At 36.2% G+C, this 27,458-nt stretch overlaps 1 protein-coding gene across 2 annotated transcripts in view; it reads left to right on the top strand.

Annotated features, from left to right (window-relative positions):
- Positions 1 to 27,458, top strand: part of LOC129580480 (uncharacterized) — a 131,862-nt gene that overhangs the window by 28,845 nt on the left and 75,559 nt on the right. For both annotated transcript variants that reach the window (XM_055470939.1, XM_055470938.1), the window contains 2 exons: positions 5,569 to 5,928; positions 8,457 to 9,563. In XM_055470939.1, coding sequence (XP_055326914.1) covers positions 8,828 to 9,563 — 736 coding nt within the window. In that variant the 5' untranslated portion in view covers positions 5,569 to 5,928; positions 8,457 to 8,827. The remainder of the gene's footprint in view (positions 1 to 5,568; positions 5,929 to 8,456; positions 9,564 to 27,458) is intronic.

Below are 27,458 nucleotides of genomic sequence, written 5' to 3'. Positions count from 1 at the left end.
CGCGCTTTGTTTGGTTTCTCGTCCGTCCGTCAGTATTGGGTTTCATTTGTTTTCATTGCTATATAATGAAACATTGCAGTTATTTTAATTTTAATTGCTTTGTTCTGTGAACAATCTTGATCGCGAAGAGTGAGAAAAATGTAATAAATGTTTTTGTTGTTGCTCGAGATGGAATTTAACAGTCGATCAGATGAAAACAGAAAAAAAAGCCAACAACATCGTAGAATGTGTGCAACGCGCGACTATGAGGATTGAATTTCAAGCATGCATACACAAATTCGAACTAATTAAAATAACGTTGTTGTTGTTGCTGTTTTCTTTCTAATTGTAAATTGCAGTGGTTTTCATTAAGTCTACATCGTGTTATTTGGCTTTTCGTTTAGTTTTTAAGTCGTTTTGTTTCAAACAATTCCGCCAATGTTCAAAAGCGGAATCGCATGGCACAATGCTCGCGTGCACTCGCATTTTCGACTGCTAATTTAAAATTGAGTTGTACGAAATTAATTGAAATTGCGCGAAATTTCATTTGTTCCTTTTTTTAATCTGTATCTCTCGGTTCAATCCATTGGTACACACACACACACACTACTGAATCAAATTGAAATGCGTGAAATGTTACATTAAATCAAATCGAATGGCATTGCATTGAGCAAATGACAAGCAAAAATCCAGTATTTCATCATATTTTTGGCTATGACAGCCACAGTTGCTATCGTTATGATCATATCCTCTATTAATTTGTATGCAAGTCTAAGGCCATAATTAAAATAAAGTTATCACGCCCTCGCCACTTTTTTGGTTCATCGCTAGATCTCATAAATAAGAAAGTATGACATTTTCCCCTTTTTTCTGGAATTTATGGGAACCGAAAGTTTGTTCTTTCTTTCCTTGCACCCCAAAATCCTTTTTCAAATCTTGATAATGTGCCAATTGGTGCTGCGCAAGGAAAAACATGGTTCAAACAACGGTTGCTCCAAGATATACGATGAATCGTGACCGCATACTTCAGGCATGCTGCAAACTCCCTTGACAAAAGCCAATACGTGCGCTTTTAAATGCGTTGATTTAATTTCATGTTTTCAAAATGTTTGGCCAAAGTGTTGATGCCATCCCAAAGGAACGTTGCCATTTTGGCCATTTGTTTCAATTCAACCTTTAAAATATTTTCGACGAAAATTTATTGCCTTTGCGAAGTGAAGTGCGAACGTTAAATATATTTATTGCTAAGTGTTGCATTACGATTTTCACGTTGTTATGAATTTGGAGTGAGCGAGAGTTGGGTGGATAAAAAAAACCGATCCAAAACATGTTGATCATGATTTAATGTAAAATGGAGACAAAAAAAACTCCCAGCTATGCCAAATAAAATACGAGGCAACTTCTGTTTCACATGCGTTACATGTCACTGGGGATGAATTATTCGCGTCACATTTTCATTCCGTCAATAATAGGGATTTTTCGGCTTTAATGCTTCTGTCGAATGTCAAATAATGTGCGTTTCAATTTTTCAAGCATTCAATGTGTATGCAATTAATATATTCGTATACGGATGTCCTACAAACGACAATCATTTCTGGATGAGAAGAACAAAGAGAGACACGGGAAAGAAACAATCATAAAATATCATCACAATTCGACCATCTGCTTTCCATTTCGAATGCTAAACATTTCAACATGTTTCGTTGACGCTCGTTTTATCTGTGCATCATGCAAATACACACACACACATACATACATTTTTATTGCTCAGTCTGATAATATTCCCATTACCACTCGTTAAAATGACGTTGGCAACAAGCAACGCTTTTCCAATATAGACAAACCGACTATGAATAATCCCATTCAAATAAGCATCTTCAAGCCGTTTTGATGTGCGAGCAAAAGCAAAATAAATTGTTTTTATGGTAATGACGCTGTTCACCACCGAATGTACACCAGCATGTTAACGAAACAAATAAAATGCTTTGCCATTTTAAACTCTCTCTGTCGCGTTTTTGCTCTCTAAGATCCATCCAATTAAACATCGTACCATTTCAAAAAGTATGTACTACATGTGACTGGGTGCTCTCATATGTTACACGTCAATTTATCTACGCCCAAAAGACAATTACACACTCAAAACATACGCTCACATCTTAATTGTTCGGCAATTATGATTTATGAGTAAAGTTTTGTCTTTGCATGTCAAAAATTGTGTTTCCGAGGTAAAATCGTTCGGCTTCAACGGGAGAATGTCGAAACATTGATTAGAACGACAGAGGCTGGTGGAATGAATTATTTTTTTTAAACTGGAATTGAAATCAAAAAAAGGAACAATCGTGACGAATTTTACATGTTCCTTGTTTGTCGAACATATATTTTCAATTTGAAGCAACAATTCACCGAATTCATACGAACACGGTTCATTTTCATTTCAATTTCATATCAAAACAACATATGTCACCTGAGCACCACTGATTCTCAGATTCATTTTTACCAAGCATTCCTCCAAACCGTGAACAATTGACAATATTCTCAAGATGTCGTGGATGTTCGTATGAGACTGATACTGAAACACCCCAAGCTTCAAATTCTGATGAATGAGTAATTTTTCTAACGAAATTCTAATGAATTCAGCGCAATAAAAAAATATACATATATTAAAAAATAAATCAAGGAAGGACGCTTTGGGTTGTAATTTTGCTTTCTCCATGCTTTTTCCCTAATATTTGTATGCGGCGGTGATGGCGAGAATAATTTTAATTAAAAATATTTGCTTTTGCGCATTTGAAACAACCAAAATTAATAATCAGTAAGATGCATGGTCCATCTAGTTATCCAAAGTAAAGTTCGTGTTGAGCATAAAAAATAAATCTCATCATACCGAATATTCGACTTGAGTCTTGTGTGCATTTCACTTCGCATCAACTTGCGTCCATGGCTCACATTCTTTGGAAAACAAAAACCACGCTTCTGACAGACTTTGTATTACAGAGAAAGTAAACGATTCAACAGATTTGTTTTTGCCGATCTCATAAGAAAATTCTCATTTGCACAAAGAGAAACAGTCAAAGTGTGGTAACTCATATCGGTGGGCTTGCGGCAAACTTTTATTTTGTTTTCATTCCAATCCGCCCGCAACAACATATCGAAAACATCCTACTCGCGAGCCGCCTTCAGTCCGAGATCAACAAGAAGACGAATCAACGAAAAATTCACTGAATTTACTTTTGAACAAGCGTCTACATGAGGAATATTGATTTTTTTTATCTCGACGAATTGATTTGATAAGCAAATGAGGAAAGAGCACATCGTGTGATATGTATTGAGTAGCTCAAACGACGTTGGCATCACTGCCACAAAAACCGCCGCTGTCTTCGTCGTCGTCTACTTCGCTCGAAACAGGCTGCTGTCAAAAAAGATGTAAACCAAACACAATATTCGAGTAAATAATAATTTAGGAGCTGTATGCACATGGATATGTGCTGTACTCAAAGCGGCATTGCTTATTATTTGCACGGTGAACGTATGAGTTATTTGCATTTGTGCCCAAGTTTTCATTTGGTGTGTGTGTGTGCACTTGGGCTAATACTTATCCTCAAGACGGTTCATGGCTTCGGTTTCATTGGAAAACCCTGACGACTTGAAATCAACGACAAAAAAATTGTTGCCGTTGATTAAAATTTCGAAAAATGAACTCCTCCTCGTAATGGAATCAGAAGAAACAAAAGTTTCTTAATGAAAAACCGCATGGAGAAAAGAGAAAGACATCGAAAACAACGTGTACGAAGAAGAACAAATAAAAATAGAAAGCAACCGACCCAGAAATTCTTTCACACGTTAAATGGAAGATAAGAAGCAGAACTTGAGCTCAGAAAATACAATTTTTGTGTATTTAACACACGCAACATTAACACACACTGGCATGAGGGAAAAATAATATGAGTTGACGGCTTGAGAAGAAAAACCTTTCCTACAAAACCTGTGCGCAGAACACAAACACAGACATTTTTTTAGTCAAAAGGCGAACAGCAAATTTACGAGCGCAAAAACCTAATATATTTACAGCGAGCGCAAAAGCATAACAGGCCTACTTATACGGAGTTTGCATGCTAGTAAGCTTGTTAAACTTTTGCGCTCGCTGTAAATATATTAGGTTTTTGCGCTCGCAAATTTGCTGTTCGCCTTTTGACTAAAAAATTTCTGTGTTTTTGTTCTGCGCACAGGTTTTGTAGGAAAGGTTCTTCTTCTCAGGCCGTCAGTTGTGTTGTCTATTGATGACACTTCACTCAATGTGTTTGCGAGAGTGTGCACACAATGATGATATCCATTCATGCACTTGAAAGTTTGTTGTTTATTCTTTGAAGTTTGAAATTAAACGTAATTATGTGTCGAACTTTATAAATTTACTTTAAACGCACGAACTCATGCACTCCTTTGAATAATAATTATTTTTTGAAAATTGGATTTATGGAATTAATTTTTATTTCATTCTCGAGTGTTGGTGTCGTGTATGGATGACAACAAATGTCAGAGGTCTGTAACACCTCCGCCATTGATTGTTTTTTTTTACTCACGAAGAAGAAACTAACCCCGACAACACATGACGTCAAATGGAATTATATCGATGAAATCATTGATAAAAAAAGAAACTGAAGGGCAATAACGTTCCGTTAGCAGCCGAAAAATATAAATAAATGTATCTGCGTCAATATGTTGATAGATAGAAATATGTTGACTTCGTGACAAATCATCATAAAATAGCAAGTCTTACCCACATCTAGGGGTTTCATTCAAGGCTTGAGAAAATATTTGTGAATATTGTGGATATTTTTCTCATTGAATCATCGTCAAAATTTCGATTATATGTGAATGTTGTGAATTTTATGAATATATTGAATAAAATTTTCAAGGTGGCGACGAATTCAAGATGGCGGCTGATGAGAACGCCTGAACTGTTAAATAAGAAAGACTGACTATCTGTGAATATGAGTGGATATTCTGAATATAGCTCAAAACACACCGGAATTTATGAATTTTTGAATAATAAATTCCCCTAGACCCACATCCAAATGATAATGATATATTTTTGGTGCAGATTATTTTTCTTCCCTAGGCGAAAATCACGCCATTTTGCCATGCTCTTTGCTTTTTTTCGTATTCCTCAGTTTTGGCTGTTTTCCCAAGTGTCTTAACTGCATTCAAACATGGAACGAGTGTTGAAAATCGTGCGCGACATTGCGTAAAAACAAAAATAAAAAAAGAGCGACGCACACGAAAAACTTTCCACCTCGTACAAAGTCAAGCGTATTCGTTTCCATTCAACAGTATTTTACACAACAAATGTGCAAAGGACTTTCCATTCTCAACCATCCCTCGTTCGCACATCCAAATATTTGATTATCGATATATTTCAATAATGGACATGACATTCTACTTTTGCCGAATTGTCAAGAGAGGTGGAGAGAGATAGATAGATAGATAGGAACGAAAAATAGAAATGACAATTGCTTCTACTTCTACCACCAATTAGATTTCTTTCCCTCATAATAATGTGAATTTAATGTCAGCTCTTTTTTTCGTCCACAGGTCATAATTATGCGATGGTACGATAAGTCCAATGTTATACGCTTTTGTGTAATATTTCGCGTGAGATTTTGATTGCGGCTTTTGTAAATCCGAGAAAAGAGCATGGCAATTAGTTTTGTGTAATTATGCATGTACGTTGTTTGGTGTCAACAAGCGTCATTTACCTTAGCGAAAGGCTCATGCAACAACGTGCCCGCGCACACAAACACACGGTACACTTGATTATCCCAGGCCCATCTATTTGCCAGCAGGTGTGTGTAATGTAAATAGCATACAAAATGCACTTTTAACCAATTTGACCTATGCAAACACACATCGATTTCAAATGGACAACTTTCTTCGAATTCACCACAACAGCTAGTAAGTTCAAAGAAATAATTATTTATCATGAATCGATTACATGAAATGCCATCGATGAGATGCAACACAGCTTATGCTACACAAAATTACACATAACGATACAAATAAATGCGTGAAATGTGACAAAAGCATTTTTTTAACAAAGAAATTGTTGGAAAATATGCGGCGATTTTCTTGAAATCAAAATAGACCGTATCATATAGTCTATTTGACGTGTCTCCCGAATGGAAATATAATTAGTATGCAATTATGTGTTATACTATCCGTTTTCGTCAGTGAACAAAATATGGTGGTTACTTTTCAAAACTCGATGTTTCTGTGGAGTTTTGCACCATATAAATCAAGATCTTGATATAAATTGCCGTTTTTGCGCATCGCAATTTTGTAGTTGTGTAATACGAATGAAGACCACCTCCTCAAATTACGACAGATTCATTAAAACTGGAAAAAAATGTCCCCATTTAAGACCTAAATCATACGAAATTATAATCTTCATTATGACTGTAAATTCTATAATTGTGAGAATTGGATTCCAACACACTTGTGTCCTACGTTCATTTTCTATAATTTTGCGTTTGAAGAGAAAAAAAAAACTCCCAAATGGAGTGCACCATTTGGATGTCGAGTGTCAGAAGCAGGGCGACAAGAAAGCGGCCGATTGACATACAACGAAACAACAAGTGAGAAAACACTCAAGGCAAATTTCTTTCTTTCTTTTCTCAAGATTTCCGCGATAAGCAATAATCATTTCGGAATATATGTGAATGCAAATGCGCAACGAAATTTTCACATAAATGAGGGTCATTGGGGCAAAAGAAATAAAAAGTAAATTAACGAACGAACGAACAAGCGAATTGAAAAAAAAATCATCGCCCTCCAACCATCATCGTAACGAATAATAATTTAAAATGCTGCCAACAATGCAAAGTGCCCAAGCGGAGAACATAAATTAAAACTCACAACACGGAGGGCAAACATAATCGAATGTCAGCAGCCGCACACAGCCACCACATATGTGGTACACTTTTTTTCCAATATGCACGTCGATATCATGCTCTTATATATATAAAAAGCTTTTAAAAATGGAAAATAAAAGAAGAATAAATATGCGGAGAAGATGAACACGCAACGATATTCCTGAGCTCCAAATTCGAAGATTCGTTGCTGTAATTGAAAATGAAAATGTTGTCACAAATGGTGCAAATAGATTATTATTGAAGAGAAAAATTGCCGAGCAAAAATTGTAGTAAATGGAAGCACAAGTACTATGTGCATGTAGAAAAATCATTGCCGTCGCATTTTTCTCGTCGTAGGAGCAAAGCCATAAATTATTATCAAATAAAAAAAACCTTTTTACGAACTGGAAAAGTCGGTGACGCAAGACAACCTCATATTGTTGATATACTTATACTGTCCAATCTAATCTCAAACATACATTATATGTGACGTGTGTCTGGATTTATCAGATTTTATGTTGATCAAAGAAAAAACATCAAAATGCCAATGCTGTTTCTATCTTGCGTCACTCAATCTAAGTCGCACAGCGATTTTTCTCTCCTATCACCATCCAATGTATGTTACGGTGGTTTGGTCGTTTCGATTTGGGGCAAACATGTAAAAGCTCGTTGCAGCAGGCACGAACAGGTGTGTTAAGTCGGCAAACGTTTCCAGTGGATTTTCGAATCTTTGGATTTCAGCATGAACTATACATTTTCCAACTATTTTTTATCACAACATCGTTGAATAATTAATGCTAATAACATTTCAAGAATCCAATTTTTTTTTTTCATCTTCGGACCAACAATAAATGGACAACGTAATTATGAAAACGAGCTGAACTCCTTTTTGCTCTTTGCTACTTCAGCAAAAAGTGGACCTCGCTCTTTAATCACATTAAGTCTTGGAATTCATCACGTTAATTAAAAATGCCTACAAATCTCAAGCATTCAACACTATTCTTTCTCGGTTTCGCTCACAAAGAAAGCGAAAAAAAAACGCAGGCCCATTTCAATTATTGCGAGATTTGATAAATGAGATTGATGATTATTCAGTTCGTAATTCCAAGAAGTTCCCACGGTTTTGTATGCACTGCGAATGAAATGGCAGCGAAAGGCAAATAGTTGTAGTAAATTGTTGCCAGTAATCATATCGTTGTATTCATTTATGGGGATAAAATGGAGCTTGAGAGTAAAAGAAAATAAGGACAACGCAAAAAGCAAACATGTAATACTAATTAAAGTATAGCAACAGCTTGCAATTTTCTCTCATTTTTTTGCCACTAAGTTCTTCTTTCTTGATTGAGTATATATGTGTGTTGGTTGCATGTTAGGTTTTCCAACAGCCAGTTCCAACAACAAATTTTTCGTGGAAATGAAACGAAATTTTCTAACAATAGGTAAAATCAAACACAGTCACATTTTGCCAACTCGAACACATTTATTATATTCTATTATTCACTTATAAAATAAAGCGTTTCCCATTTCAAATGGTGAAAATCCATTTAAATGAAAATCGAATAAATTTTACAGGTTACACGGAAGGGAGAAGGAGAGAGAGTGATAGAGGGTGAGTGCCAAATAGCCAGCCAAACGGAACTGCAACGATACGCTGGCTGGATAACATTTTCTATTGGATTTTAACAATGAATTATTTGCCCTGTCATTAAAAATGATGAGTGTGTACGAGTGAAATGCAACGGCGATTCAACATTTTCCGTACGGGCAAACGTTATTATACGATTCCGTGTGCAAAAATATAATAATAGTCAAGTGGATTTGAGCGAAAATGCTTATAAATTGAGTGTGTAATTTAAATTCAGATTTTGTCGAAATTATTTAAATAAAATCCTCCACTGAAAGAAAAAAAAAAAATAAAATAATCATACATATTTAAACATAAAATGGAAGAAGACGAAAATGTGAGTGTAGTAAGTAGAGGTGGAAGTGTGTCAGGTGTGTCAAATCGTATTGGGTTGTCGTCGTCGTCGTCGTTGCAAGCAATTACAACGAAAGCGCTTAACATCGGCGCTATTTTACAGGGAGTAGCAAATAAAACCATAGCTTTTATGGCAATCGCATCGAATACAATAACTGCAGCAATTGCTGCGAGCCAATTTAGTGGTACGGATTTGGATGCAATCGTTGGATCTGATAATACGGATGTCGACTACTTGCTCGATTCGGTTGAAAAACGAATTTATCGTAATCTCAGCATAAATACGCCAGTGATCGTGAAACCAGTGACAGTTAACAACAGTGATAGTGATAGTGTAAATGAAAACGTGACAATGGCTAGTTTAGGAAACAATCTATTAGTTGCTGCCGTAACAAGTACATTCAATACAATTAAATGGAATGATACCGGCTTCGTGGCATCGGGTAATATGTCATCGATAACTGAAATCGATGTTGAATCAACGCCATCGCCCATGATCGACGATCAAAATAATTACTGGGCGTTGTCAGCGTTGATTTTGGTACTTGGTACAGCTGCGGGTAATATTCTCGTATGTTTGGCCATTACATGGGAGCGTCGTCTGCAAAATGTCACAAATTATTTCCTCATGTCGTTGGCCATTACCGATCTAATGGTGGCCATTTTAGTCATGCCGCTGGGGATTCTAAGTTTAGTGAAAGGTGAGTACAAAGTCATATGCTTTTTTTTTCGTCTTCGAAAAACTTTTTTTCATGGGAGACGGTCGGAGTTTAACGTGGAGTCCAAGACAGAAAACAAAACCCAGACTTTTTATGTTTAATGCGAAATTATGCACAAATAAATCAGCTAATAACTGCTGAATATTTTACGCATTGCAATGTTCAATTCATTTATCTTTATAAGCAAATGAACCATTTTGGATCGCCAGTTTTTCTCTCCCAACGACGAACACATTTAATTATGTAACAAGCAAAATTCATGCTATACACGTGATTCATTCAATTTAAAAGATGCTTCGTAAAATATTTACCATTTCTTTTATTGCGTCCGTTTTTTTCCCTCTCTAATAGTCTATGAAGTTCTGAAGCGAAGCGCGTCATTCGCAATTCAAAATAGCCATATTAATTTTAAATTATTATTTGAATTTCCAAGTGAAATATGTGCTGATGCAGTGTACCCTGTACCCAAAACGAAAAGAAAAAAACATGAAATGACAATATAGCCTAGTTTACGAGCTTTCTAGCAAAGCGAATCATTATTCAAAAAAAAAAATGTTCGACGACCTTCATTTTATGGAGGAAATGACACGAACTACGAACGAACCCAGCAAAAATCTCATCAAGCTACGTTTATTACGGACGCTGAAATAATATCGCGGATTTTTATTAGCACAGGAACGAAAAAAAAAATTGAAATATTTGCCATAGTGATGGAAAGAACTAAGGGACCGAATACTGAGTGGTTCATTCAGTTTTCTCCGGTGCTTTGGAATGCTTTCAGAAAAATACATAAATTTTATTGTTGATACTCGTAAAAAGCGATGAAAAGGAATTGTCGTCTGCCCTTAGATATAACATAGAAAAACACTGGAATGAGACTCCTGTAAAATTAATACAAAGTCGTATATAAAAATGTGATCGACCATGAAAAAAGTGCAGTTGAAAAGGGATTCCTACGATTTTTTTTTATTGAAATATATAATATTACATTTCGCTGCACCACAAACCATATGAAAAATGGATAAAGAGCTCATTCAATGTTGAAAAATGCGTCACCAGCGCAACGACTGAAAATACAATGAAAAAAAAATTGGTGGTTCACTTCTTCATTGAAATTCATACTTATAGAGGAAAACAGTTAATTAAAACCAAATTTGTGGTCATGATAATACATGACATGAAAAATGCGAATATTACAAAGGACAATAATTAGTCTCGGTCGACAAGCGGCTGCTGCTGCTGGTTGAATAGATTGAGAATAATGCCCGTATTCATCCATAATAATCCAGTAGAACATTTTCGTAAAATCATTCGGCCACATCCAGAAGAGTAATAATCGTTGCAGTGCATTTTTCATGAAAGCTAAAACCGTCTTTCCGATGATAATGCACATCATAAATCCATAAATCCGACCGTACACAATGAGCGCAGAAAAAGAAATTATGTGCAGCATTTTGTTTGTCATCGTTGTTGTACAACGCATAAACCGGACAAAATGCGAAGCGCTAAGCAGCAAATAAATAACAAGTACAATTTTCAAGGCGAATATAGAAGCAAAGCGCATCCAAATCAAGCCAAGCCGATTATTCAGGCGGCACCATGCTCCAAATGCCTTTCAAACACATACACCGCATGTGTGCAATGCAGGCGCACGGGCGAAGTTTATGAATGTATTGAGTTGGACGTTGGGTCGGTCGACACTTATTACTCATGTGATGAGGCAATAAACATGCAACAAATATTCGCTCGTTTGCAATCAGTGACAGACGTTCATTGGTCACCCAAAATACGAACACAATCGGTTAAAAATAAACACATGAATCGAAACACAGTGAATTTGTTTGAGAATATGTTTTGCACGTCGATTTAACACACATGCTAACAGTTTATTTGTCAATTTGTGTCTGTGCATTTCACCTGGGCTATCCAAATGTTGGGCATTTTGATGGATATGGCCGTTGCAAACAACTGCCCACTAATCACATAAATGTCCAACGTTGTTGTTTTGTTTCGCACGGCAAGCGTCAAAATTTGCGTTCGCATGCCATTTCGTGCACCACGAAGTATTTACCGCCATAAATTAATGCTTTAGTCGGTTCGTGTATTGGTGTAGTGCTAATGCCATTGCTACTGATTGGTATATATGTATGTAAATGTATGTTTGTGATTTTGTGTGTGTGGAAATTTGCAATGGATTATTGTTTCCGGTGCTAAAAAAAACGCCATCGTTTTTTTCTTTTTGCCCCGCTTTTTTTCGTTGTCATTCCGAACGGCGGCACGATATTCGAAATGTAAAACAGAAATACCTTGGCCATTATGTTGTCGACAAAAATTACAATGTTACACCGGAACAAATGTGAGCTCGCGTGTTCGGACGAAAGAACATTTTCGTGTGTTTGGTCATTTGTCCCATAATTTTCTTATTTATTTTACTTTGTGGTTCGGTCGCTTTTACTTATCTTCTGTGTAAATTGCAGCAATAATAAAAAGATTTTTTCTTTTTTTTCTGTATGAATGGACGATAAGTTTGGCTAAGCAAAGGTGATCTGCCTGGGTCACAACATTGCATAGCCATATTTTAATCTGTTTTGCACATAACCGTATGGTCGAATTGGTGAAAAATGAAACAAATCCACGTAGATTATATTATTCGCGACATAAATAATGAGCGCATTGAATTCTGGTTGTTTTTTTTCGGTCGTCGTCCCTTTGTGGATGGTGTGAAAAATGTAACGTAAATATTCGTGGAGCGTAACAAATTCGCCCTAAGTATTCGTGGATGTGAAAATTGTTTCAAGCGACAACTGAACGGTGCTTGGCTATTTATTACCATTTCATCATTTTAAGAATGTGAATTTACAAGACGAATCAAAAGCGAAGAAAAGAAAACAACTGTAAGCAAGACATCATATGTTTCAAGTGAAAAATGTTGGGAGAAAGACTGTGCTTTTTGTGGTGTCCTTTGAGCAAAATTCATGAATTGGTTCTGGCTTTTGTCTTCGTTGGCTCAAATAACGAACAACGCTCGATGACACGCACAATAAAAACGAAACGTTGCATACTCCCTGGCTGGCTTCAACCAACCAGCCAGTCAGTAATCGAGCCAACAACAAGTGTATACCGTTGTTCATGAACACGTGTGCTATCGCAATGTGCGACCAAAATAACTTTGCTTTTTGTGCGTTTGGCAAGCAAATGGAAACAAAGACCGATGAAATGAGAAAAAAAAATCAAGTTCAATCTTCTTTAGTTGAATGAATAAAAAAACAAGAACATGACGGCATGGAAAAATGAGAAGAAAAAAGACGGCGAGCACAGTAAATGTTATGTCTTCGTTTTGCCGTAACGGCAATGTCATTGTCGTTCCATTTCAGAAATTGACGCCATTTTTCCACATTGAAATATGCTCTGTGCACTTGAGATGATTTAATACAACCAAATGGATGGATACAATGAGGAGAAAAAAAGTATGAAAAATGTTCGAAAAATTCGCGTTGAAATCCATTGGCAACAATGAAACAATCCTAATTTTTTTCGTCTCCTTCTTCATCATCGTATGAATATGTAAGAAAAAACCGAACAGAATGTACAGAGAAAAACACGCCAGTAGGATAGAAAGAACACAGTAAACAACAAACCATCAATCCTCAGCGCACAAAATCGGCATGAGTTATGCGGTCTTGGATTGAAATCCGACACTTTTTCTCAGACATTCTCGGCTCTCACTCTATAAATATCAAGAAAGTAAATATCAACTAGAAACTCTGGGAAGGGTCGAAGCTACGCTTTCTCTTTTCTCTTTTTTTCTTTTTCACACGACCATGTCGTGTAAGAAAAGTATTGGGATCGCCCCAGATTTTTTGATCTATTAAAAAACAGTTTTTTTCGATTTTTAAACGCCAAGAATCGCAAATTGTGGGTATGTAGGGTAGGCGCGTGGCACACTATACGCTGTACGCTGTACGCAAAAACACGGTAAGAATTCTGCAATGTCACAATGTATGAAAAACAGAGTATTGAAATCGCTCTGATATTAAGGTCTGATTAAAATATGATGCTTTCCTAATTTCAATGCTTGGAGAATTGGATTTAATTGGAAATTATATGTTTGGGAGTGTAGAAAAGTTAACCTTATGAATGTAAGGCATCTTGTTTTTACCTGCGAATGAATCACATTCTATATTGGGTACGTGTTGTCGTAATTCGATAGCTTGATATGAATACATTGCTTCTTATGGAGGCTAAATGGATGGATTTTTGTAAGAGCGCCTCTAGTGAAAATATCTTAGAATGATGGAATATTTCGAGGAAACATGAAAATATCTCAAAAACGGGAAAATCGGCAAAATGGACCGTGGTGTCACTCCCTGTAGGGAGTGTAGACACCCGGCTGGTTTGATGGCCCAAAGTTCAAATCCAGTGGATTCGGGCTGATCCATGGGTTCTCAGGATTTGGTCTGATTCCCAGCTTTTCCTTTCCTGTGAGCATCTTTACAAGTCACACTCATGTTTTGTATGGAATTTCACCAAAGGGCAAGTGCTGGGAATAGGCCAAATCCCGAGAACCCATGGATGAGCTCAAATCCACCGGATTTGAACTTTGGGCCATCAAACCAGCCGGGTGTCTACACTCCCTACAGGGAGTGACAGCACGGTCCATTTTGCCGATTTTCCCGTTTTTGAGATATTTTCATGTTTTTTCATGTGTAGTTCAATGAGAAAGACATCCGCCATGACAGCATTTTAGCCCGCCATGTTGGTATTTTGGTTTATATTGACAGAACATTCTCTACTTTGACAGTCAACGTATCTAAACGTAAACACAAATATTATCTGTCATAATCACATTCACCACTTCTAATGTGCTTCAGAGAGCTTCGGACAGCGCCATCCATCCGAAGCGTTTGAAACATTAAAGGCTTTTGCTGATTTTTTCTGCCGCATTTTCATTCATGCTATCGCCTTATGCGTGTTGCCTGTTGTATTTACGAGACTGAGCCGATACTTTTGCTGAGTTGTGCGTTTCGCGAGTGGCCACAATAAAAAAAATCGAATTAATACTAGAAAAGTTGTTAGACAATGTTGTAATCAATTGACACACATGCACAAAGAAATACAATAAATCTAAAGATTCACGTGGAACAAATCAACAATGACACTTTGCACAAACCTCACTAGTTACATCATTAATGGTTAAACGGAAATGTTATCAGTTGCGAGTGAGTTTCATTCGCCGACCGGGCAATGACACCCAAGTTTTTTGTGAAACAAACGCATTTTTGTTTCGGACTTGCAACCCTTGGAACAACTCAGTATTTTCAATGATTCAACGAGAATCATCTTGTACATATTGCAAAGGTGAATTGGAATCATTCGAAAAGCTATGTTGTTGCGTTCACAACTCAGATCCAAGGAGAAATTTTCCCGAATCTCGATTTTAGAGTGGCTATAAAGAAGAAAGCGAGGGACCAAAATACATTCCGTCCACTTTTCGAAACGCAATGCGAGTTGACACACGAAAAAAAGGTCAACACATTTATAGGCAAGCTCTTTATTTCTAGTAAAACGGATTATACGGATGTAAAAGTGGAAAAGTCATAAATAAATTGGAATGCCGTAAAATTTTCAATAAGACGTCAGAAATGGAACAAGCCAGGAAAGGCATTCTTAGTAATAATTCGAAAGTCTAGATATGGCGAATGGATATACACACTCATTCACTCCGACAAGCATGTGGAAATGTGTGGCAAACGCAAATGCAAACGCACAAATACTGTTGAAATCAATATCGTATGAAATGTAGCCAGTGCCATATGTTTGATACGCGCGTATAGAGGTTGAATATATCGTGAAACATCAATGTCAGCTATAAATTTCTATGATTTTTATGACATAGTGTGTAACAACAACGTTGATTTGGCCCGAATCGAAATTCGGAATGTTAACGACCGAATCTTCTTAGATGCTCGCCAGAGGGGAAAATCGATAAAACGGATAGCAAGTTCAATTTGTCGCCAGGAACCAATGCTTCCCCACTCTCTACACCACCGTTTCGTATCCACACAAATGCTCTCCACACGGTCCGGATACATGAAATGCGGTTTGATAGGTAAATAATCAATCCATTGGGGATTGAGAATAACAATAATAATCATGAATGTGCAGTATCATGCGAAAAATCAAATTCGGATGATTTCCGAGATGTGAAATATTTCCAAGTTTGTTGTTTGGAAATGTGTCCCCAAATTCCAACAACCTCTCTCTCTCTCTTCTCCTTTCACTTTCTCTGGTCTTTGTGTGTGTGTGCATGCAACGTGCTGCGTGTAGAACACATTAATGCGGGGCATGGTGTTATTTGCAATTGGTTTTATTGGCCCATCAATACACATACATACCGAAATCCCCAGAAACAATTGAATTGTCGAAGAAAACACATTTTGACCAATGTAAATTACGACACAAGAGCACTTCTAACCCCGAACGGCATGAACTTGTATATGACTGCTACACCTGGAGTTTGAAATTGAGAGTGTGACGATGAAATATACCGAACCAAAATAACCGTAAGAAATTGCATGTCCATTCCCATAAAGTGCTTATGTTTGAAATGACAGGTTGTATTACACACATACACAAACTCCAATTACATAATTCACATGCGGAAACGTCTTGATCAAACTCACATGGCAAATCATATAGCACGCACAATGAGGACGGGTACGTTTTCCATCTTTTGTGGAGCACATTTGCAAGTGATTTATTTATAGGCCAGAAAAACCAGACAATCATTGACAGACTTTGTTTCATTGTGTAGTACCTGCTTTTGATCATTCCACACACACACAAACTCACTCTCTCTCTCTCCCTCTGAATTATTTGCTATCACACACCGTAATTCAATGGAATCTACCATTTCGCTCAAACTGCCTTTGTTTGTGTGCTATGAAAATTTAAAATCTATTTTCAAATTGATAGTTTCCAACTTGTGGCTACTCTGATTGTCCACATTCAATTTGTGCCAATATTTATGTATGTGTTTGCTAATACAAGGAAATATCTATGTCCCAGATATGGATGTTTTTTTCGGGTCAGATTTTCTTTTTGTTCAATGACTTGGTACATTTTTCGATTGAAATCGATGGGGTTTCACAGGGAAAAAACAGCGAATGCTATTTTTACTGAAGAAAAATTAACGCAACCTTTTGTGCGACAGGCACCGTAGTTCCTTGAAATAAATTTAACTGGTGTTTCCTTTTGAATTGTACACCACACATTCATGGTCACACAACGTATATATTCATGAATTCGGAGACTTATCTACAAAACGGGCGAAGAAAAATCTATTGTTATTTAATAGCTATTATCGATTTTTTTTTGTTTTTGTTGATGTAGATTGTGGAAACCGTAACATGTATTCAAAATTAGACGAGAAAAGTGATTGTTGAAAGCAATGGCAAACGAAAAACTTTTCCCGTCGAGTAAATTTATTTGGAACATTCGAAGAAATGCAGCAGCGACAGCAATAGGCAGGCAAATAACAAGTTTCAGTTGAAACCACATAAATGTTTAATTATTGCATGCATTTGTTTGCTCGTTCAAGTGTAATCGATTCACGATTGCCGCACCGAAATGCATTTCGTATTCAGTCAAATTCAGGTCGCATTCACAATCGTTTCAGTATTCCGGTGTTGTTGTATTTGCCTAATTTTAAAGAGAATTTCACTATTTATCGCATTTAAACATCAACGTATTATTGCTGTTGCGCCTGACGAGTGATGACGAATCAACGCGTTGAAACGGAATTGAAAATTAATTTGACAGTTAAAGTAATGGATTTCAAGCGGTAGTTATTTTGAGAATTTGGATTTGAAAGTGAACAAATTTGGTTAAATGAATGCATTCAAATGTTGGCCATGCTTTTTCATTTGTTTATTTTGACGTGGAATCAAAAGTTTATGATTTTTTTCTTGTGTAAAATTTCACCGACGGATGAATAATGGACACAATTCTGCGTTGTCGTCATTTTCTGGAATTAAATTATAGCCCCATCGATATGACCTCATAACATGGTGAATGGCAAAATCACGAAATTACGTGATTTTTATACACCAAATTGAGTGTTATGTCTCGATTTGTTGATGTTAACAGACTGACAATCCATTTCGACGAATAATCAAATCTAATCTGTGCCATTATGTGTCGTTCAGCGCATGAAATCACGTCTGGACGGCGAATGTAATCAAAGGAACTGAATGAAACATATAAGTGTAATGCATGTGAACTTGAAATCGAGTCATAAAATGTAAATGAAATACGCCATATATATTATGTGCAATCTTCAAAATCGTATTTCATTCACACTTTACCGACCTGCACATTGTGAACAGCCAACCAGCCACATTTTTATGCTATACAATATTTTCATTTTTATTTAAATGCCATGCTATTTTTTCTGTCTTCGATAACATAAAAATGCTATAAATTACGGAAGCGATTGTTTTAAAATGCAGCGCAACAGTGCCATTGAATTTGAATCGCAACTAAATGAAAATTCGATGTGCCAAGCACCAAACCATTAATAAAACAAATAAGCTTTATGTATATATATAGAAATCCAACAAAATGATTCGTGGCAAAAATGGAAAGGCAATTGTGGCGCATAAAAGCGATTTGAATACGAGAATAAACCATTATGTCAGTTATTTTTGTCGTTGCCAGAATTAATGTGGCACATGCGATAAACGTTAATGATGAGCAGACAGTCTGAAGGAAGGCACACACACACAGTCGCCTCGCCTGTTATCTGATGCACATTTATAAATTACGATTTGCGCATTTCGACATTTTTCATTTGAATGTTTCACATGGTGCTCTAGCATTTGATTAAAATGAAGATGGCAACTGCTGGATTTTATTTTACACCGTACTACATTCATGGAAAATCGATTTGGTGTTAATGCGAGAGCGAACATGGAATTGACTTTGTTGATTTTCGTGAAAAAAACAACGACGACGTCGCTTTTGAAATCAACCTTTTATTATTTTATTTTGTCAGAAGGAAAAAAGCATTAATTATTTAACCAACGTTACCAAGAAAACCATTTACTCGTCCATTTATCAGTGAACCACAAACAATTCTTGGAGAGCTTTTGGTTGCTTGGGTTCATTTTTTTTTTTTGGTTTTCCGTTTGATGTATTTAACATAAACACATAATAATATCTTTTCATAGCGAATTTGATTTTTGTGTGTGATATGAAAAAAAGCCAGCATTCCAAATTAAGGATTCAACTCATTAAAATACCTGCATGAATTGAACGAATGCGAATAAAACGAGAAAAAGTAGAATATTTCATTTTATGACGCTCTTATTGCTACCAAGAATATAACTCAATGGTTTTCGTTTGACTTTAATTGAAATTGCAACCACTTTTTTTCCCTACCACAGCGAACGATTCACGAATTCAAATTGATTTTTAGATTCTGTTTTTCTTTCAGCTAATTGAATTGAACTCATTATCATAATTAGTCTCATCACTTGATCATGATCATTTGATATTTTAACATGCATTCTGCACAATTGGTTCCATTTGCAATGTGTAGTGTTTTTTTTTCAGCAATCCTCTTGAATTAAACTTCGAATTTGAAACGTAGCCAATTCAAATGATACTCATTTATTCTCGATCTTTTTTTTGCATTCAAATTTCCGATCCTCTTTCGTCGATTACATTCTTTACACCAGCTTATGATGTCATTTTCATTCTACTGAAATATCGACTGTTGTCGATCTGTTGATCTGAAAATTTTCATACCGTTTCATTGTTACGAAAAACTAGTTTTCTTTTTCATTAATGCAATGCTGCATTTGCTTTGGTATTTAAAAATGCATTCAAATTCAATACATATATTCATTTCTTAAATTTACATTGAGAAAGGTTTTGGATTTATTCAAACAAGCGCTTGGCTTTTGCAGAAGCATTTTGTTAAGCTCTTCAGCATTTATTTTCATTACTTCGATGAGAAAAGTAGTTGAAAGTTTTATCATGCAAAAGAGGAAAAGTTGTCTGCATTCGAAATTGCAAAAGTAACGAGCTTAAACAAAGTTTTGTAACTTTTGTGAATTTCAAGTTGGAATGTGATTAATAATTTTCGAGTCATTATAGTTGATTGTCAGTACAATTGTAAATCCGTAGTGTTTGAATTGTATGATTGATTGAATTGACGTGAATTTTAACGCAATTTTAATTGATGTGATGGTATTGGCGGTGGTGGGCGAATATGCAAAGCTAAAAAAACTTCAAAAAAAGTGTTCGTTGTTTTGTGAGTGACAGAGGCGCTGGCGTGCTAGCGACTACCCCCACTTTCATACGGAAATTCAATGTGAGTGTGATTGAGTAGAATGGCCGAACGATGAATGCAACAACAATGGCAACAAAAACGAATTTGATTTAAGCCGATAATACTGATGCAAATATCGATCTAAATCGATTTGATGTGACTGTCATTTATCACCATGTGTATGTATCGGTGACATCTGTCTATGTCATCATTTTTTGCCACTTTCAATTCTCGATACGTTGCCATGAAACGGCCAATTCAATGTCCAAACAGTACAGCGTATATGGTATACGTGGGATAGCTACTGTTGCCTATTCAGTAAATGTGTCATTTTTGTGTGTGTGAGGGGGAGAGTGACAAAGCGAAGCTTTAACGTTCCAAAGATGTCAATCAAATTTCCGTCCATTTTTACTACCACAATGTTGCAAACACAATGTAATTGATTGGTTGCGTGTGATTGGGAAGCATCCCAATCCTTAAAAAAGCACAACTGCCATAAACTAGTGTACAATAGTACATTTGCCTACAGTAGCATCGTTCATCTCATTTTGATTTATCGTTGTGTTTATTCTCTTTTCATTTTGCACTTGAAACCAGCAAAAACGAACGAAATTCCCCGTTCAAAGCGAATCCCATCATGCGAACGGGTTTTAAAAGGATCAACTGTACTCTCTAATCGATTGAAAAATTGAATTAAGAATTTTATTCGTTTCGTTTTTTTGTTGCCTCTCCTTTCAAATGAAATTCACAAATTCAATGTTGCAAGTATTCTCTTCGGAAGCTTCACTATTCCATCTCCATTGCCAGTTCGTTGTGGGTCGTTTGTGCATTCGCTGCTGATGCACACAACGGAAGATTGAGTGAAGCAATTGTTGCTGTACCAATGCCAAACGCTTATAGATTTATTGAGAGCAAATTGGATATGATTATTCGTAGAAATCAAAAATCCCTTGTGACATCTACGGATCTACGCAATGAATCGAAATTGCCCTGGAGATTCATTGTGTATGTTGTACAGAGTGTACCCATGCGCCACATCATTCGATCCAATTGCACATTTCAATTTTCAATTACATACAGTACAATTTATTAAAATGAAACGCAAACAAAGCTGATTTAATGGATTTTCTTTTCTTCTCCGACTCGTCCATCGATTGCTTTTGGATTAACTACTCTGTCACATCTAATAAATCAATTTTTGATGTTCAATCGCATTATACATTTCGAATGGCACATCCTATGAATAATGCTACATTGTGTCTATTACGTGTTGTTGGTGGCATTGTAATTGAAATCTACTGAATCATTGAAACCACATCTTTGTGTGTGTTTGTGTGTGTCATATTCGAAATGGCTCGCTTTTGAACACACAACGACTCCTGCATAAATGGAGTTTTTAATCGGCTTTCCATTTACTTACTAACGAATATAGTCCAGGCAAATGTAGCTGCGTTACAATTGAAAAAATAAATACTTTCGACGTGATTTCATTCATTTGAACGCGTTTTTTTTGAAGACCAAAAATCGCACGAAAAAAAACGGCAACTGATCAAAAAGCAAATATTCAATCAAAGGACAAGAATTCAACGCTCCATCGACTATGACATAGGTTGTTCAATAGGCAAAAAAAACATAAAAAAAATCATTTTAACTAAACTGGAAAAGCTTTTCACAAATCCCAAAAAAATAGGCAGAAAAGGGAAAAACAAGTCGATTACAGCATCAGCACAGAACTATGATGAAGCCAAAGACATGAAGCCATGCACAATCTTAACGGATATGAAAGAGAATCCATGTTGAACTACTCAATATTCTGTTTGATGAGATATTACATCAACGAATAAAAAGGAGCTGCTGAAATAGATAGGAGCGTTTGAATAAAAACAAAAATTCGAACACACAACTCGGCCAGAGTAAACAAACAACTGACTTCTGTCCAATCTATCGCTAAGAGCCATGAAAACTTAAAGTGGGGTCGCATCATAAAAAAAAGAATCGAAACATTGTGCTCCTCTTTGTATCACATTTCATGCGCCAACGCGAACGCCTATACGGAATGTATATAGTGCTGGGTCCGAAAGGAGCTCTCAGCTTCAGATGTATTGGAAGTGACAACAAACTTTACCAGGGAAATAATAACGATGGTGTGAATGTAAACAGAAATTGTGAAAGAAATATTGCGGCACAAAGGACAAACAGTGAGTAACACTGAGCGTTGAATGCAAGAAGACAATTCGTACCAACAGGGAACACTGCACACGCATTCAGAAGCCGTCGAAACGGAAGCAAACAAGTGGTTTCCTTCATAACAGTACAGCATTTGAAAGAGTTTTTCCAGTTGCCACAACCATTGCAATTTAAATACATTGTTCGTTTCCGTTTTGCGTGCTCCTTTTTTTCCTCTCTTCTATGGAACACACAGTGAATAGAAGCGCGATTGAAGCGCGTGCATTAAATTCACAAAACACTAGCGAACGAACTATGAATCCGGTTCGCTTGATTTTTGCAATACATTTGCTTTAGTTTTGCGCGTAAGTATGCTGTGTATATAAACTATGCATTGCATTGTGCATTGGAAGCTGACGCGCGCGCGTGCTATCGTTTCAAGCAAGATTACTGCGTAATTTCACTGCCATCGGTTGGGGTTTTGCATGGCCTTCATAACCTCTTTGTGTATGGTGTGTTCCCGAGCAGTTTTCTTCCTTTCTCATCATATTTCATTTTCCACAAGTTTGTGGCAAGTTATTGTTTCGCATACAGCTAAAAGCAGTCCTCGAGTCAGCAACAATTGACGATAGAATTGTGGTGCGGATGAAAGCGATGTGAAACTGCTTGCCGAAAGACTTGCGCGTTGTTTGAAAACCATTATAACGTTAACTTTTGCCTCAAAAGAGAGTTATGCATGAGCTCAGAAAGTAGCATGAGATTTAAGCTTTGGCAATTCATCACTGCTCGGTCCTGTGCCCGAACAATTTAATTTTGACATAAATCGACTGCACCTCAAATGGGAGAGGAAGAAAAAGAGCGCTCAAGCAGGAAAAAACAAACACCACCAAGAGTAAATATCCAAACGTCACTGCATTCATTTCGGATTTTATCATCGTGTGCAATCAAGTGGAAAAAAATGAGAATCTTTGGCTAAAATACGAAGAGAGAGAAAATACTGTAGCAGTTTATCGATCCACACGGTATTTGTGTGTCTTTGTTTCCCGTTGTCCCAATGTGCAATGAAAAATTGCATAGCAAAATCTTGGGGGTTTCAGTGCGGGCAAAGAAATGGAAATTGCATTGTGATGAAGCACTTGATTTGCAATTTTCCCACTTCGACTGTAGACGATAAATTCATCAAATACGTAATCAATGTCAAAACTGCAAACGAAATGGAAACTTCAATCCATCAACATCGAACAATCATTTTCACAAACGCAACAAAGAAAAATGGTTGCACAAAATGACAGAAGAAAACAATTTTTTTTTTCATGCATCTTTGCACAATTCGCTTCGTAAACTCATCAAATGGATTATAAAACACTTGAGCACATCGCAAAATGTGCATTTGGAAAAATGGAGAAGAAAACAGCAAACACACACATACATTTCATATAAAAAGCAACTTCAACGGAAAAAAATACATAAAATTTTATTTCGATTTGGCGAAATATTGAGCATTTTTTTATCATTTTCCAACGCAAAATAAAGCTTTCTCCTTATTGAAAAGTCATGTCATAAAATGCAATCATATTTCCAACAAGAAAACTTTATCAATTTCCGAGTAAATTCGGTTAAATCTCTTTGAATGCTACCACCACTGTTGCCAAATGATTGCATTAAAGTGAACGAGTCAGAGATTCATCAAACGAAAATATTTCAGACTGAAATGTTCGGTATTTTTTGTTGTGTGTTTCATTTTGAGTGCTTTATTTAGTACGACCAAAGATTCTTTGGCTTAGTTCTTTGCTTAAAGCAAGAGATTTTTTCGGTGACCGTTGTAATTTGGCCATGATGTCAAACGAACAACCAAATATCATGAACCCTACGGCCTTCGCCACGATATATAGCGCTGCACACACACACACATGATTGGTCTCATGTAGTACATATATTCAAATACCCATCTTTCTCTATAAATATTTAAAATATTCATACATTCATTCATTCATTCTGGCTGACTGCAGAAAGTCAGAAAATCTGGAACGACACCAAATAGATGGAATATGTTTATGTATTTGCAAAATAACTTTCTGATCACAAACTGTCACTGGCTTTTGTATAAGCCCTTAACTGTTATTTATATTCGACTTAGTACCATGCAACAGCACATACGTTATAAATCCGAGTTGTACAGCGAAAACTAGCAAAAGTGCTACTAAAGAGAAATTGTTTCCATCCAACGGGTGTATTTTGTATTTCTTTGTAACATTTTTCCGCGTTGACAGTGTTCATCATCATCATCATCGTCGTCTACGACTCTCGTCGTATCGAGCAATGATTCGAAAAAATGATAAAGTCATAATTTTCGGCTTTCTTTCGATCGGTAAACGAAAACTTTGTCACTTTTCATCCATGTTTAGACGCCAATCTGTGTGAGTGTATAAGAAAGCCACACATGTTCAAATCGAAATCATCTTGAGATAATATTGGAAACTGAACCTTTGCATATATTTCCCATTTCGTCAACGGAAAAAGAAATATGGTGTACGCGCCATGTCAAGGCGCAAAACATTCAAGTCAGTGGCAGCCAATATTCGATGTTTTTTTCGCTTTCGTTGTTGTTGTTCATTGATTTGAGAAATTGGTATGGAAATTGCGAGCGGAACACTGTGATTCGTTATGTGGTTAAATGAAGTCGCAAAATGCAAATTTTGTGCTGAAATAGATGGTAGATGTCACATATTCACTGACATTCACTCGCTACACAGCGGAAATGCACTGATCGCACGGCATTCCAATACAGACTTTCTCATGTTTTGCAATCGAATCTAGTCTCGTTTTTTTTCGATTACTCGGTCGTGTGTTTTATTTGCATTTGCATAAAACAGCAAGCAGCCAATCGGTGTTATTGAAAATCAAAAATACATTTCGTTTATTGTGAAGTGCTCTCCAATTCATTGCGGACTTGGCTACTCTTCACCCACACATACACACAATGGAAAATTGAAATTTCAACCGATTTTCATTTTATTGTGAAGATATTGAAAAGCGACCATTCAATGCAAATCATATCTCAGCTCAGTGCTTTGTGCAATAAAAAGAAGTTTGTGCAATTTTGTACGGATTTAATATAAATATCAAATAAAACTTCGCCTTTGTACCATGAGAAGAATATTTACAACAAAGCAATGGAAAAGATTAGCTTTTCAAAAGTCAATTGAATGGTGAACAGTGAAGGTGTTTTTGTGCCTTTACAATAACAAAATTTTTCTAAAATAACATTCAAGATTGCGCAGAAAGGGAAAGTTCCTGTTTTCCTACGTTCTATTCAGTACACAATAACACAAATGCTATTCTATTTCATCGGAGAAATCAAAAAACATAGAACAGCATATTGCAGATGATGCAACGCATTTACAGTGCACCAAGTACACAATGCAACGTGTTTGAATCGTGTGTCAATTGTTTGCATTGCAAGCACACAGCAGCAATAATACCAACAATAAATAGAGACGGTCCGATGCTAAGCCGAACTACCATCATATAAGCACCATAAGCATTAATAAAGGATTTCCTCGCAGTCTTTGCCATTCAGTTTACATAAATCAGTGCGGTTAGATTTGGTTTTGCCTCTTACCTCATGATTAAACAATATTTTTTCTTTTTTTGTTGTAAAGTTAACTGTATGGCTCCTGGGTTGCGGTTTGCTTCGAAAGTCGTCGAAAAATACAATCAATGTTGTATATGCTGTTTGCACTTCGTCCCAGAAATGAATCAACAGAGTTTTGTACATTGAATTTGAACGTTGAAATACACATAGATTATGAAATACACTATCTAAATCTCAATATTATTTTGGTTCATTAGATTTACCTCCTCACTCTTCGTTTACGATTGTATATTTATTTGCATTCATTGCTCCGAGGTTGCTTGGCAATGGATTATTTCCACCATTTATCGAACGTTTTTTTCACTTTTTAACTGTTATGCATTCCCTTTCTTTCAATTGAAATTCAATTCTGCTGCTCTTCTATTCTACCATTTATTGTTGTTGTTATTTTTTATCAAAAGAATGAAAGCTGATTCATTATTACATTCAAGATATTCTTAAAAGTCAAATCGTGTTGGTATTACATCTGAATGTTTTTGTAAGATTTCATTTAAATTTGCGCGTATTGCATTTCATTTGATGCTTTCTTTACTTTAGCGATTTTTCGAAGAAATTTCAACGTTTTTCATCATCTGCCACGGCATCCCAATGAATAAATTACAAACTATTCCATCGCAAAACTATTTATTTAATAAACGCAGCGAAAAAAGTTAGAGGGAAATCATTTATTAACATTTTTCGTTTAAAATTAAATTCTTTTTCTTTTTCTTTTGTTCAAGTGGAAGAAAAACAGAACAATTGTGTTGAACGCTGTAGACGATTTTCATTTTGACTAACGATATCTTGAAAGTGCATCCGTTTCCAATGAATATCGGTTGTTGTTCTCATTTTCTCTGCACTCATGGAATGCCATACAACCTGCTTTTCATCTGAAATATATTATATATCTATGAAATAAACAAACCACAATGAAAAAGTGCATAAAAGCTCATCCTTTCGGCAATTTTTGTTTATCATCAATAAAACGTAATCACACTAAACACACAACCATAGTATTTCGCCCGCCGGAAAATTCGTCGTTAAATGATTGAGATCGGGTTTGATGTTTGTGTTTTGTATATATGGTACATCAATTCGGTGCTTGTCTATCCAAAAGTTGGCCCATTGAAAGTTAATATGTTCATATTTTATTCAAAAGCACTCACAAACTCATAACGCCTCGGCCCGACTAAAATGATTTCGATAGCTCACTTCAAAACGTTTCCATGCGAGAGAAGATTTCAATTTTCAGCAATAATGACGATAATACCACGGATGTATGTATGTGCATTGTGCACTGTGTTTAATTATTGTGTATTCGGTACAGCTACTGTATGATGCGTGCGCGTCTGTGTGTATGCTTGCTTGTTCGCACATCCCGACGTTGCTCCGAATCGAATTTAACACACTAAACAAGTTTTCATTTTCAAAGATAGATAACACTTTGAGAATTAAATTATGAGTGATACTGTTAATTCAAACACCCAGTCGTTGTGTAAGGGCAATACATTTTAGATGAGAATGGCGTTATGATGATGATGGTGATGATGATCGGCTTGCCGATAGATTTTCTGTAATATGTATTTACTCTCTATTTCAATCTCGGCATCATAAGTGTGTTGGTTGTTTGGGTTTTGTTGGGATAAAGTAAAATTTTCATCGGAAAATCCATCAGTTGATGGCTATACTGAGACCGGTTCAATAAACATCATGGTATTAATTATTTTACGATGTTGCTTTC

This window comes from Sitodiplosis mosellana, unplaced genomic scaffold (genome assembly GCF_009176505.1).
Source record: "Sitodiplosis mosellana isolate CC-2019 unplaced genomic scaffold, AAFC_SMos_1.0 Smas_scaffold_1, whole genome shotgun sequence".
Taxonomy (NCBI): Eukaryota; Metazoa; Arthropoda; class Insecta; order Diptera; family Cecidomyiidae; genus Sitodiplosis; species Sitodiplosis mosellana.
This window is presented reverse-complemented; position numbering and strand designations above follow the sequence as displayed.